The following is a 14,567-nucleotide window of genomic DNA, read 5'->3' on the forward strand; positions in this document are numbered from 1 at the left end:
CACGAGTGCATAGACGGGCAGATGAAACTTAAACAGCAAAACTCATGTCCCTTTTGGTCTGTCACAAACCAACATATACACATATGGTTTTCTGTCCATGTCTCCTCACTTTCCCGTGATAAAAGATTTAGTGGCTTTAGGAGTTTAATCAATAACAATTTTCACATGTGCAGGACAGTACATGTCCCCTTATGATCCGGATGAGGGTCCTTCGATCACAGGGTGGAGAGTGCAACGTTGGGAATCATCTCTTAAACCTGTTGTCCTCCATCAAATATTTGGAAATCCCACTTCTAGTTATGGTGGGCAGGCACCCATGCAAACAGTTTGGGTGTCCAAAGTGGATACAAGCATTACACCAACTAATGATTTTAAATCTCACCAAGCAGCTGCAACAGGACCAACTTCTGATGCAAGGAAGATATCTGATTCTGGTGCTGACAAGAGGAAAAAAGTCATTTTTGATCCCTTTGATCTACCAAGTGATGTAAGGACACTTGCTCGAATTGTCTATTCTGCTCATGGTGGTGAGATTGCTATTGCTTTTCTGCGGGGTGGGGTCCACATTTTTTCTGGTCCAAACTTTGCACCTGTTGATAACTACCAGATTAATGTTGGATCTGCAATTGCTGCTCCTGCCTTCTCTTCTACAAGCTGCTGCTCAGGTTCTGTTTGGCATGACACTAGCAAGGACCGTACTATGTTGAAGATAATTCGTGTTCTTCCTCCTGCTGTCCCAAGTAGTCAAGCGAAGGCCAACTCATCAACCTGGGAGCGTGCAATTGCTGAGAGGTACTTTTTGAAACCACTTGAGATATATTATTTGCAAGGTGTAAATTTGATAGTTGATATAATAGTGCTTATGCATTTTTCCATCTCAGTTGTCAGAATTATCTCAATATTTTGCATTGTGATGCTGATTTTGTTTGTTGGAACAGATTTTGGTGGAGCCTTCTGGTTGGAGTTGATTGGTGGGATGCTGTTGGCTGTACACAGAGTGCAGCAGAGGATGGCATTGGTAAGAATATTTTTGCTACAGTTTGGTGTGACTTTTTTTTTTTGATAAGTAATAAGAATTTTATTAATCAAACTGAAAAATAGAAGAAAGCAAATACAAGGTGTTCATGATGGTGAACACAAAGAAAAGCACATGATGGTGAACACAAAGAAAAGCAACAAACAAACAAACAGCAACAAACATCAAGAATAAACTTAAGGAGCAATACTAAGAGACGAAATAAACTCCAAGATAGTGGAACAATCTGAGAAGCCCCAACACCTAGACCAATCAAATAAAGTCTTTTGGCATAGAGCTTGTAATTGAACCAAGGATTTCTCGGTATCCTCAAAAGAGCACCAATTTCTTTCCATCCAAACAATCCACATTAAACAGCCAGGAACCATATTCCAAATGTCTGAATTAAAATTTCCCAGCCAAAAGCTCCAACAATACACCAAGCTTTCTACAGAGCCTGGCATGACCCATTGAGTCCCAAAGATCTGAAACATATAAACCCACAAAGAGTGAGCTATAGGACAGTGGAGGAGAAGATGATTCACAGTTTCCTCATTCCGATGACACATACAACACCGATTCACCAAAATGCGTCCCCTAAGCATAAGATTATCCAATGTAAGGATCTGTCTATGAACTGCTGTCCACACAAAAAAAGACACCCTCTTAGGGATCTTAGCTTTCCAAACACCCTTCCATGGAAAAATGGATACAGCTACACCCCTAATGGTATTATAATAGGACTTGGTATCAAACTTGTCATTCCCTTTGAGACACCAATGAGAAGTGTCACTCCCACCACCCCTAGGGATCCGAGGTTGAATGCACTCAAGGAAAGAGTAGGCATCCTCTAATTCCCTTTCATGAAAATCCCTATGAAATCTCAAATTCCAAATTCTAACATTACCATCCTCCTGGTAGCATAAAACATCCGAGATGCAAGCTTCTTTGTCATTAGAACACACATACAACTGAGGATAGAGCCTTTTTAGTGAGTTATCTCCAACCCATTTATCATGCCAGAAAAGAATACGAGTGCCATCACCCACCACTAAGGCCACATGGTTGGAGAAACTCTCCCAACCATCATGAATACCACACCACAAACCACATCCATGTGCCGTTCTACATATTTTAGTAGTCCACCCCCCTTGACTCTCTCCATATTTATATGCAATAAACCTTCTCTAGAGACGAGTTTCTTCTCGACCAAACCTCCATAACCATTTCCCTAACAAGGCTTTATTAAAATGCACTAACTTCCTGATCCCTAAACCACCTATCTCTATCAGAAAACACACCTTCTCCCAAGCCACCAAAGAATATTTGAAACACTCCTCTGAAGTTCCCCATAAAAAATTTCTCTGAATCCGCTCCAATCTATCAGCCACAGCTATAGGGATGACAAATAAAGATAGATAGTACGTAGGAAGGCAAGAAAGAGTACTCTTCACCAGGGTAAGTCTCCCCCCCTTCAATAAATAAAGACGCTTCCAACCAGAAAGTTTCTTCTCCATCCTCTCCAAAATAGGATTCCACACAGATGTTGTTTTGTATGGGGTTCCCAATGGCATTCCCAAGTATTTCATAGGCAAATTACCCACCCTACAACGAAGCATGGTAGCCAAAGCATCTAAATTTCCAACCTCCCCCACCGGAACAATCTCACTCTTCCCCGCATTAACTTTCAAACCAGTAAATGCTTGGAAGCAAGTCAAAGCCAGCCTAATAGACAACAACTGATCTCTAGAAGCATCACAAAACAATATGGTATCATCTGTAAACAGCAAGTGTGAAATGCGTACCCCTATAGAGTTAGATGGCCCCACATGAAAACCACGAAGTAGACCACAATCCTCAGTTTTCTTCAAAATCTTACTTAGAACCTCCATAATAAGAAGGAAGAGAAGAGGGGACAGCGGATCACCTTGTCTCAACCCACGAGAGCTTCCAAAAAAGCCTACCGGAGAACCATTCACAATAATAGAAAAGTGAACAGTACTTATACAAGCCTTAATCCATCCCCTCCATTTCACCCCAAAACCCATCCTATCCAACAAATAGAACAATGCATCCCAATTCACATGGTCATAGGCTTTCTCAATGTCCAATTTGCAAACCACCCCGGGAACATGGCTCTTGAATCTGCTGTCTAGGCACTCATTAGCAATAAGCACTGAATCCAAAATTTGTCTCCCACCAACGACAGCATTTTGAGACTCAAAGATGAGACTATCTAACACCACCCTTAGTCTATTTGCCAACACCTTAGACAGCAGCTTGTACACACTCCCGATCAAACTAATAGGCCGAAAATCCTTAACATCGATAGCATTATTTTTCTTAGAGAGAAATTAGAAGATAAATATTATGATATATTATTATTATCATCATTTATGCATCTTCCACGTGAGCATTTGTATGAAATGATGACAGAACCAACTTGTTTATGACATTGGTTCTTTCTTTCTTTCTTTCTTTCAGTTTCTCTGAACAGTGTCATTGCAGTCTTGGATGCGGATTTTCATTCTCTTCCTTCCACACAGCACAGGCAACAGTATGGTCCTGTACGTCACTCTGGACTATTGCCATCTTAAATTGTCAAGAATCTTTCTTTGGATATCATTAGCGTTATTTAGCTTTTATGGATTTTTGTTGTTGTCAATTTGCTACTTACCATTATGAACACTGTATTGCTTGCTATAATGGGTTCTTACTTTTTCTTTTTAAAAAATGTGTATTCTGGAGATTACATGCCATCTTAGGGGTTGTGGCTTTTAGAAACTTTCTATCCTATTTGTGGTTCTTTGCTATCTTGTGGTTGTGTTGTTCATTACTTGTCCTAACACTCATACCATGAAAAAATGAAAGGTACTATTAGTAAATATGTTAAGAATTCTGACAAAAATTATTAATTAATATGCTGTGATCTGATATGTTCCTCTAATTTCTGTGCAAGTTGCGATGCATGGGAAGGTATGATACAGTCATGAATAAGTTTCTGCTGCAGCTGTATGATGTTGCAGTGCAAATGTTATCTGTTTGAGGATATTCTCATGCTTTTATAACCTTAAAATGGCCTTTGATTAAGTCTGGATATTGAACTTACCTTTGAATTGATATGATAAGTCAAGTCTGGATATTGAACTTACCTTTGAATTGACATGATAAGTCTACATTGGTGACCTCCCTGTTTTCTCCGGCAAAAAATCACCTGCATTATAGGATTCTGAAATTCTAAATGTAGCTCAGAGTTGTCCTGTCCTGTGTGATGCATCCTGCCACTTACCTCTTTTTGGTGGTGGTTTATTATTATTATTATTTTTTGGGGGGGGGAAGGGGAAGTTGTTTTGATGCTTACTAACTTGTTTGCTTTGTAGTTTTTATTGAAGATATGAAACCTGGTTTTGCATGATGCAGAGTCTAGACAGGATAAAATGCAGGCTACTTGAAGGTACAAATGCTCAAGAAGTTAGAGCAATGGTTCTTGATATGCAAGCAAGGTTGTTGCTGGATATGCTGGGGAAAGGAATTGAATCAGCTTTGATAAATCCTTCGGCTTTAGTACCTGAGCCATGGCAGGCATCTGGTGAGACGTTATCTGGCATTGATCCTGAAATAATGGCTGTTGAACCAGCACTAGTTCAGAGTATTCAGGTTATATTTGGTTCTGTTTGACTTCTCATTTTCATCAGTCCTTCCATTTCCTTATCTTTTTTTCCTGTCAGTTGATCCTGTTGAAATTTTAAACACTAAGATCAGCTGATGCCGCTGATTGGTTCTCCGTTGTTTCATAAAGCCAGAAGTGCCTTTAATGTGGTGTGGTTGTTCTTTGTGGCATGCAATGTATTTTACTTTTATTATTTAATTAGTTGCTAAAGTACAAATTTCAGTAGATACTGAGGACTGCTGTCTTCAGTATAATTGGTTTGTGTTTATCTGGGCCATGTAGCTGGGAAAGTGTGACCTAAACAGAACAGTTTATTATATTTATTTTTAATTGGTAAGTTTACACATGCATCCAGTGGATTTTGAACCGGAGCCGTTTTAGCTAGACCTCATGGGCTTGTAATTGCAGCATTAACCTAAGCACTGTCATTTAGTTGGCCAAAGGTGTCCCTTTCTATCAGTCAGCTCCTTTGATATGGAAGTTCTATTTTGTTAAGAATTTGATCTTATACTAGTGAAAAATAGAATTTGACTGGAAATATTTTTCTCATTCAGTTTTGAGCTTTTCTAATTGCTACAATTTAATGCAGGCTTATGTTGATGCCGTTCTTGATCTAGCTTCGCATTTCATTACACGTTTGAGGCGCTATGCAAGTTTCTGTCGCACATTGGCCAGTCATGCTGTTACTGCTGGCACTGGAAGCAATCGCAATATGGTGGCCAGTCCTACCCAAAGTTCTGCAACTCCTGCACCAAGTCAGGGTCAGTATGTGCTGGTCTTCTTGTACTTAAAAATTAAACTAAAGAAAAAAGAACAAAATTTATTTTGATGGTTCAATCGTAGAAGACATCAATTTCTATAACGTGATACACCATAAAATTTGATCACATGTTGATCAGTTACTATATTGTACCTACTTAAGAGGCAAGGGTGGCTGCATAATTATTTGTCTTGTTCACTGTCATTGATGTGTTTTGTGATGAAGTCATGAGAAACCAGAAGCTCCTTTAATTTGTTTCCTCTTTCTTCATTATATCATTGCTACATTCTTCTCACACTTTGATGCTTTGTTGTCCAGGAGGTCAAAGTGGTACCACAAGCTCCACTGGAAGCACCCAAATGCAAGCCTGGGTACAAGGTGCTATTGCTAAGATTAGTAGCACAACTGATGGAGTGTCCAATTCAACTCCTAACCCTATAAGTGGTCCATCATCTTTCATGCCGATAAGCATTAACACAGGAACTTTTCCAGGAACACCAGCTGTTAGGCTCATTGGGGATTGCCATTTCCTTCATCGATTATGCCAACTTCTGCTTTTCTGTTTTTTCTTCCGACGATCACTTCCCCGCTTTCTTGGGGCTGCACAAAGAAATGCCGATACAAATATGCAAAAACCACAACCTAGTGCTCCTGCCAAGGTGGAGGAGATCAATTCTGTGTCTGCAAAGCCATCTTCATCCATGGCCAGGTCAGATGATGGTCAGGTAGCTCGAGCTAGTCAACTCATACCTGGGGTAAAAGGAGTGGAAGAAGGATCTGGTGGCCGGTCAAGATTAGGATATGGCAATGCTGGTCAAGGATACACTTTTGAGGAGGTGAAAGATGATTCTTTCTTTTTACTTCATACTCCACAAAAAAAATGAAGCACCAATATATGAAAATTTTCTTTTGTTTGATTCATGAACTAAGAAAAATGGTTTCATTTCATGTTCTATAAGGAGAAAATATTTGACATTAAGAACACTATGCATTGATGTGATGCAGGTAAAGGTCCTTTTCCTCATACTTATGGACCTCTGTCGGCGAACCGCTGCCCTGGCACATCCCTTGCCAGTTTCTCAGGTGGGGAGCAGCAACATCCAGGTGCGGCTGCATTACATTGATGGGAATTATACAGTACTTCCAGAGGTTGTAGAAGCATCTCTTGGCCCTCATATGCAGGTATTTATGTTTATGATTTAATTTTCTGAATGAATTACTGATTATAGAGATGAATGAGGTTGGCTATCTGTAGTTATTAAAGATTTTGCCAAAGATTATAAAATTAGTCTGCATTTCTTTGAAAGCCTGCAATATAGTAAATTCATTTAAACAGCTCTTTCTTTTCTCCTTAGGTAAAACTGGCCGTCTACCTGTGCAATGCATGAAAAAATATTACAATATAAATACATTTGTGCTTGCTTGCTGACAGCACATGCATTTCCATTGTATAACAAGAAAATTCAAAATAATATTAGGTCACGGCTTTCTTCACTGCTAATTATTATTTGAAAAAATTATATATCAGCTCTACAAATGTACTTCTTGTAATATATATATATAAGAGGATTTCCCTCTTTCAACTAGACTTTTATGTGGTTCAAATATACTCTCATTAATGAAGGGTAATTTCATTTAGAAATAGAGTCATAAATGTCAAATAACAAATTTCATTTTAAATTCAAAAAGAGAATTCCTAAAATTTAGGATTTTTTTCCCATCATGTTCAAAAAAAAAATTACAGTTACTGCTTATCTCTAAAGTTTATTCTTTTTATTTTTATTTTTTAAAATATATGCTTCTAAATTATGATAAATACAAATTATTAACCTTTACCCAAAAAAAATAGAAAGAGCCTCTAAGCACAAGCACGCGCGTGAGAGCGTGCTCAGAGACTAGTATATATATAAGATTTTTAAAATATGAATTTAATAACAAGTTGTCACGCATAATATACAAATGATAGTACATGCATTTCCGTTGTATAATAAGATCATTAGCATCAGCAATTCTGTCTCAAATGTCATGTTCACACACCAAAATCTACTTTATCTATTTTGACACATTACTTTACAATACGTCCTGCATAAGATTTTCTATTCTTTTACTACTTCATTTAAATATTCTTTCTTTATTCTTTTTTAATTATTTCATTTTTGACTTCCCAAGACCAGCAGTCATTAAAGACTAAGAAAGAGGGAAATTATGAGCACATGACATAAGAGAGAAAAAAAATCTGAATTAAAAATAAGGATAGAGAAGAGAGAGGCGTGGGAGGAGAGATAAAAAATAATAAAAAAGAAATAGAATGGCTACAGTGCCATTCTATTAATGTAATTGTACTGTGGCAATTCTGCTAAAAATGCTAAAATTTTAGCATATGACACAGCTGTTGCTAGTGCTCTAACAAGAAAATTCAAAATAATAATAAGTCACAACTTTTTTCCTTGCTAATTATTATTAAACTTGAACCCAACCTTATATATATATATATATATATAAACATTGTCTTATTCATTAAAAAAATAAAATATTGTCTTAAATAGGAAACTGAAAGAATAAGTTAGAGAGAGAGAGAAAGAGATGCATTGAGTAAGTCAGGAAGATTTATGAGAGTAATTGCTTTCCACACTTGGCATGCTCAGTCTTTTTCATAAACTTTCCCTAAGCTTCAGATACTAATATTAGATGCCCGGCTTAGCAACATACTTTGCTGACAATTGTGCTTTCTGATAGAATTTGGAAGGGCTGTTTAGATTCTGATATTATGCAACAATTAATTGCTTGGGCACTACGATTTGACCTTAACTCGGTCTTGACTCTGGTTGCTTTGAATTTTTTAAAACCATAGATTTATTCTTCCTTTTGTTAACGTTTTTTTCTGTTTCTCCTGAACTTTTTCCACCATTCTCTAATTGGCTGTGTAGAATATGCCCCGGCCTAGAGGTGCAGATGCTGCCGGTCTGTTACTCCGTGAGCTAGAACTCCATCCTCCTGCCGAAGAGTGGCACAGGAGGAATATGTATGGTGGGCCTTGGTCTGATCCAGATGATATGAGTCCTGTAGATGACTCTCCTAAGTTAAGTAATTCTGGAGACATGCTTGATTTCTACTCATTGGAAAATTGTGATGCTTATAATGGTGCCCATAGCCTGTGGCCAAGGAAGCGCAGGATGTCTGAAAGAGATGCAGCTTTTGGCTTGAACACTTCTGTTGGCCTTGGGGCATATCTGGGAATTATGGGTTCTCGTAGAGATGTTGTTACTGCCGTGTGGAAGACTGGTCTTGAAGGTGTTTGGTACAAGGTTTGATAGTCTCATCTTCATATTTCTTCTTCTTTGTTCATCCTTTTATTTGTTGGGTCTTGGATTCAAATGCTTCTTATATGGGTAATTAGTGTAATTAGTGTCATTTGCCTTCAAGTTACTAGATAGTGATAATTTAAAAAATCACTAGCTAATTTCTTTCTGGGAGTATAATCATATATTTCATTTGTGTGTGTTTGTGTATTTTGCTATTGTCTTTTTCTTACACCTCTTCATCCTTCTCTCCTCCGAGTTGTTTTGTTTGCTTAATCTTTTCCATTTTAATCTTTGTATTCTGGACTTCTTGTGATGCAGTGCATAAGATGTTTGCGGCAGACTTCAGCTTTTACCTCACCAGGTCCTGCACCTAATCAAAATGACCGGGAAAGTTGGTGGATCAGCCGCTGGGCTTACGGCTGTCCAATGTGTGGTGGAACATGGGTTCGAGTTGTATAGATGACTGTTTTATCTGTTAGGTGCTCTCCTGTCCCTAGTTATGTGGGAACCAGTCCTTTGGTGATGAATACATGTATCGTAGTTGATTATTGACAATATACCAAGTATAACGCGGACTGGTCATTTAGAGGAGAGGTGTTGGTTTTGGGGATAAAGTCTGAAGATTTTCTTTCCCAGTGGTCCACTTCACTTGGATCTGATGATAGTAGCAATCCTATTTATTTATATTTATAATTATAATTTTGTTAGAGTTCTAATTATGCGAGAAGAATCTTCTGTTGGATCTGCAAGTTGGAGTTTTAGGTCAATATTATCCCAAAATGACTAGTCTTCTCCCCTCTAATGTGACCAAGTTTTTCTGCAGCAATAGTAGGAATGAAGCCCCTCAATGTTTGCCCCAGGCCTGTACATATTAGCCCTTCTCAGGGTATTCCCCCCAAGAATAAAATGGATGTGTAATGTGTACTGATTTTTTTTTACTTCTAATTTTTGTATATCCAATAGCATTTCAGATGAGCCTTTTGAGCATGAGGGCAAATTGTCAACACTAACAGACTGACTGTGAAGGACCTTAACCATGAGTGCAGGTAAAACTGGTGGTTCTTTGAGCATTGAGCTTGGACGCTTTTTTTTTCTTTTGTTATTTATTTATTTATTTATTTGGTATTGTTGTTTGATGATGCCTTCTGACATGTAGGACTATTACTGCAAATTTTATGTAAATGCTTTCACATCTGCTGATTCTCATCATTTTCCACTTCGCAGATTGTGAATCATCTTGATATATCTATTCCACGTGTATTGCTGGAAATCTCTACCTGTGGATAAATCTATGAATCTTTGTTGTGGCTGCTGGGATATAATTGGCAAATTGTTGCAGAGGCAAACAGTTCGCTTGTGATTAAAGGATTGTTACTTTAGTAGTACAAGCTGCTTCCCTGAGTCGGCTGGCAGATGCCTATTAGGTTTTATAATACATTACATTGGAAAAGAGCCAAAGCTTTTCTTTTGGTTACTGTAATTTCATAAGGGTAAATTGAAAATTACATTCCTATAATTTAGAGGTGATTGGATTTTACATCCTGAAGTTTCAGAATTTGAATTTTATCCCCTAACGTTCGAGGGTGTTTGGATTTTACACCTTGATGTTTCAGAATTTCGATTTACTTCTTATATTTTAGGAGTGTTTGGATTTTATTCTCTAAAGTTTGGGGCGTTTGGATTTTACACCCTAAAGTTTCATAATTTGGAGTGTAAAATCCAAGCATTCCTAAACTTTAGAAGGTAAAATTCAAAATTTCAAACGTTAGGGTGTAAAATCCAAACACTCTAAACTTTAGAGGGTAAAATTCAAATTTTGAAACTTCAGGTGTAAAATCTAAACATTTCCAAACTTTAGGGGTCCATTTGCAATTTACCCGTTTTATAATTATGTATTCAACAAGTTGTACCTTCTGTAACACAAAGAATCACACTTGTGGAGATGATAACATACTGTAAATTTTTAAACAATCAAAATGTAAATTAATGGCAACTGCAAACTAATTAGGTTACTATTGTAAGTTAAGGTTTCTATTCAATCCACTGTATCTCTCCAACCATGAATGAACTTGAGGGTGTCCCAAAAACAAGATGGGTGCCAGGATTTGTATAATGTGATGTACGCAAAGCTTATAGGGGGAAGAATGAAAAAGCAAGCTGGTAATAACTAAGAAGCTTTGTAGATGAGCTGTAAAAAGAGATTGTGAAACAGTTAGTTCTTAGAAGTGCTAAAACCTTAGGCTAGGTTTAGCTTTTTTCAAAGAAATGAAATCATTGCTTCTACCATTGGATAGCTTGGTCTAAAACTTTCAATCTTTCTTAATGTGGAAGCCGCCATCAGGCCGTGAGGATGGTAGATAATAGACAGAAAAGTTCACTGCCATCAAGTTGACGGGTTATTAAAGCTATATATATATATATATATATATATAAATAAAAGACAAGCCATGATTTGTTTTGGGCTTTACTTTGCACGTCATAAAATGGTTTTTTATGAGTGAGAACTGACTATTAGAAGAATTTGAGAGAATTCCTTGAATTGTGGTTCAACTTGGAAAATTGTTTGAACAGTGAGCCGGTTCAATTGGGTCAAAGAGTTGACTTTATTATTATTATTTTTTTAAAATAGGGAAATGGGTGTGGGGAATAGAACCTAATATCTAGAGCTCTATTGAGAGCAAAGACTAGCATTGTAATCATAGACCACTTGGACTCCTTGTTTTTAACTATGATCTATTGTTATGTTTATTTTATACTTACACGATTTATAATTTCTTAACTTATTATATCACCTCTCTCTCAATTTATTAAATATTACTATTTTTTTTTCTTTTATAAATTCACCTGTGATTTAATAATAATTCATTTGCATGGAAATTTACTATATTTAGTTAAAAGTGATTTTTTTATTTAATCAAAATGATTTATGCTTGAAGGATAATCGTACAAGTTTATTTTCATGCTTATTTGTGTTGTAGTATTTTCTATTAAAAAATTTATTTGAAATTATGTTTCAATTTTTTAAGATATTTTTAGTCAATCTTGCTAATATTTACAAATTTAATACAATTATTTTTATTTTAATTAATTACTAAATTAATTATGACATCATCATGGTTCGATCTCAATCGAAACTCGGTCCAACCTTGAAAACCTTAAACATCTCCCTTTATCGGTTCTTTGAACAGTCTGGGTCTGAAAACCATGCTTTGCACAACTTAATTGGAGATGGAAAATCAGCACCTCGTCTGTAATTAAATTCTTTATTTGACTTTGCTTTCTTTCATTATAATATTCCCACTTGTGAACTTCTAGGTTCACCTTGACCCAGTTTGTGAGTTGTGTGGTCTGTTGCCTGAATGACTGTGTTGTGGCTAAGGAACTTAGGAAGCATTGGGCATAAATGGAACTAGACAGGAATTGTTTGGTCTCTCTCTCCCTCAGTGGTTAAAGCTTAATTATGAATCTAAGGCGACTTTCAAGCATACCCTGATTCCTTTGAAGATTCTATTCCCTCAAGCTGTCTAGCTTATATGGTTGCACAAAAATAAATACATCTTCCAAACTGTAAGTTGACAATAATGTACACTCTCATTGCATCAAGAAAGGAGCTGAGTTCTTTGCAATTGCAACAAATTACTCTTCCAAACCTCTGAGAACTTAGATCCAAGTTAAGTGGAACAAGCCAATGACTGGTTGGGTGAAGTTGAGTATTGATGGTTCAGCTTTGGGAAGCTCTGGGAATGCTAGAGGAGGTGGTATTCCTCGTGATAGTTCTGGTGATTGGGCCTCAGGTTTTGCCTCTTAATGTCAAAATGGATGTTGCAGTTCTTGTTTATTTGCTTAGAAATCCTATGTTATTTAACCTAATGCTAGAACCTCTTTTATCTAATTGCTGGAACCTGCTAAGGACCTCCCTAATTCTATTGTGGATCACATCTTTAGAGAAGCCAATAGATGTGCCAACAATTTGGCTAAAATTGGAAAGGCATAACCTATAAATCATCAATTATTCAAATTCCATATTTTTACATAGTACATCTTTGATTACATTAAAATATACAACTCTCATAAGAACATCCTAAAATACATAATATTGCAAAGTGAAGAGCTAGGCATCAAACCACCAAATTAGGAATCTATATTCTTGAAACTAAAATCAACTCCTCTCAAAACTTGTCTAAAGCTCCTGTTGCTCTTGAAGAAAACTTCTTAACTAAAAGAGTAGAAGGGGTGAGCTACATAGCTCAATAAGGGTAAGTCACACGAGAATTTAGTAAGAATACATATAAACCAAAATATTTCATTTTGTGGATATGCGGAAAGGAGAACATTTTCATGCATTTTTTTTTTTTAACCTCATGCATAGTATTTATACTACTATTATAATTAACTTATACAATTCTCATAAGGAAAAAAAATTGTTCTCCTTTCCAAGTAAGAATAACATAACCTTTCATGCTAAAAATAATCATTTCAGATTCAAGTAAGAAAAACATTATATATATAAATATATTCTTTCATCGTCACAAAACTTAACATCTCATAAAGAACATATATGTGTACATATATATATATATATATATATATATGATAACTTTATAACATAAACTTAAAATTTCATTAGAAACTTTATCTTTAAAGAACATGAAAATCTTTTATCATAAACTTTATTTTCATGAGATATTATAACTTTCACTATGCTCATAATGCATTTCAACAAAATCATACTCTCATGATCATAAATAACATAGTTGTTCACAATAACATATTGATTAGTCCATATTTAATAAGTTTGTCACAAATTTGGGAAGTTTGCAACACACTGTGCCAGTCATCTAGCACTCCCCACAATGCTAGGAATTCTTGGTATCACACCATACTTATCACACCACTTTTGGTGTGCTCAAAACATCATCCATAGGGTTGGTTGACATCCTCCACAAGTTGGTCGTTCGCAACAAGGGTGGGTATATCAAAATCCTCATCACTTTTAATGGTCAAGCACATAACATTTTTCATATAAAGCTAGTAATTTAACACTTATTGGTCGAGTTCATATCATACCAGAGGACATAATCCAAAAACTACACTGTACTAAAATTCATACTCTTACATAACATTTAATAACAAAAGTATAATCATTATTATGTTTCAACATCATATTTATGAATGAGTAATAGCATCGATACGCTTAAATCATATACTTTTTAGCTTTTGAAAGCATCACGAACATACCATTGTCTGAATTATGACTGTATGCAACATCCCTATTCAAAACCTTTTAATGGATAATAATCTTTTTAAAAATAACTCATGACTAACCCAATGCCTATATCAATTATCTCTTACTTGAAAGCAGAGGAACCGAGAGTTTAATTTGCAGGAGTTCAATTTTATTTTAGTCTATCACCAAGAGTATTAAAGTTTTTTTTTTTTTTTTTTTTTGTGGTTGATTGTCTTTGATTTAGGTATTTGGGTTATTAGTTTTGATTAAGGTTGAATGATGAAGAAAAATGAAAAGAATTGCATAATCGAAGACACCTACAACTCTGGCATTTCAGGGAAATTAACCCTGATTTTCAAACATTATAATTAGCAGGCCACATTTTCAAACTATATTTTTTACTAGTATCTCGAGTCTTAAAGACTCGATTTAGGGCCTATAAATCGAGTCTTTGAGACTCGATTTTCATGATCTCATCATATCTGATATGACATTTTTTCCACATGGCGACCACATGGAAATCGAGTCTCTAAGACTCGATTTATAACCCTTATAAACTAATAACACATCAGAGAAGAACCACCAGAACATCA

At 36.0% G+C, this 14,567-nt stretch overlaps 1 protein-coding gene across 2 annotated transcripts in view; it reads left to right on the plus strand.

Moving 5' to 3' along the window:
- Positions 1-10,786, plus strand: part of LOC126725927 (mediator of RNA polymerase II transcription subunit 16) — a 32,651-nt gene extending 21,865 nt beyond the window's left edge. For both annotated transcript variants that reach the window (XM_050430946.1, XM_050430947.1), the window contains 10 exons: positions 174-792; positions 939-1,018; positions 3,500-3,582; positions 4,436-4,672; positions 5,275-5,446; positions 5,764-6,281; positions 6,451-6,627; positions 8,373-8,750; positions 9,066-9,793; positions 9,972-10,786. In XM_050430946.1, the coding sequence (XP_050286903.1) occupies positions 174-792; positions 939-1,018; positions 3,500-3,582; positions 4,436-4,672; positions 5,275-5,446; positions 5,764-6,281; positions 6,451-6,627; positions 8,373-8,750; positions 9,066-9,206 (2,405 nt within the window). In that variant the 3' untranslated portion in view covers positions 9,207-9,793; positions 9,972-10,786. The remainder of the gene's footprint in view (positions 1-173; positions 793-938; positions 1,019-3,499; positions 3,583-4,435; positions 4,673-5,274; positions 5,447-5,763; positions 6,282-6,450; positions 6,628-8,372; positions 8,751-9,065; positions 9,794-9,971) is intronic.
- The last annotated feature ends 3,781 nt before the right edge of the window (positions 10,787-14,567 follow it).

The sequence above is a fragment of the Quercus robur genome, chromosome 5, assembly GCF_932294415.1.
Source record: "Quercus robur chromosome 5, dhQueRobu3.1, whole genome shotgun sequence".
In the NCBI taxonomy this organism is placed as follows: domain Eukaryota; kingdom Viridiplantae; phylum Streptophyta; class Magnoliopsida; order Fagales; family Fagaceae; genus Quercus; species Quercus robur.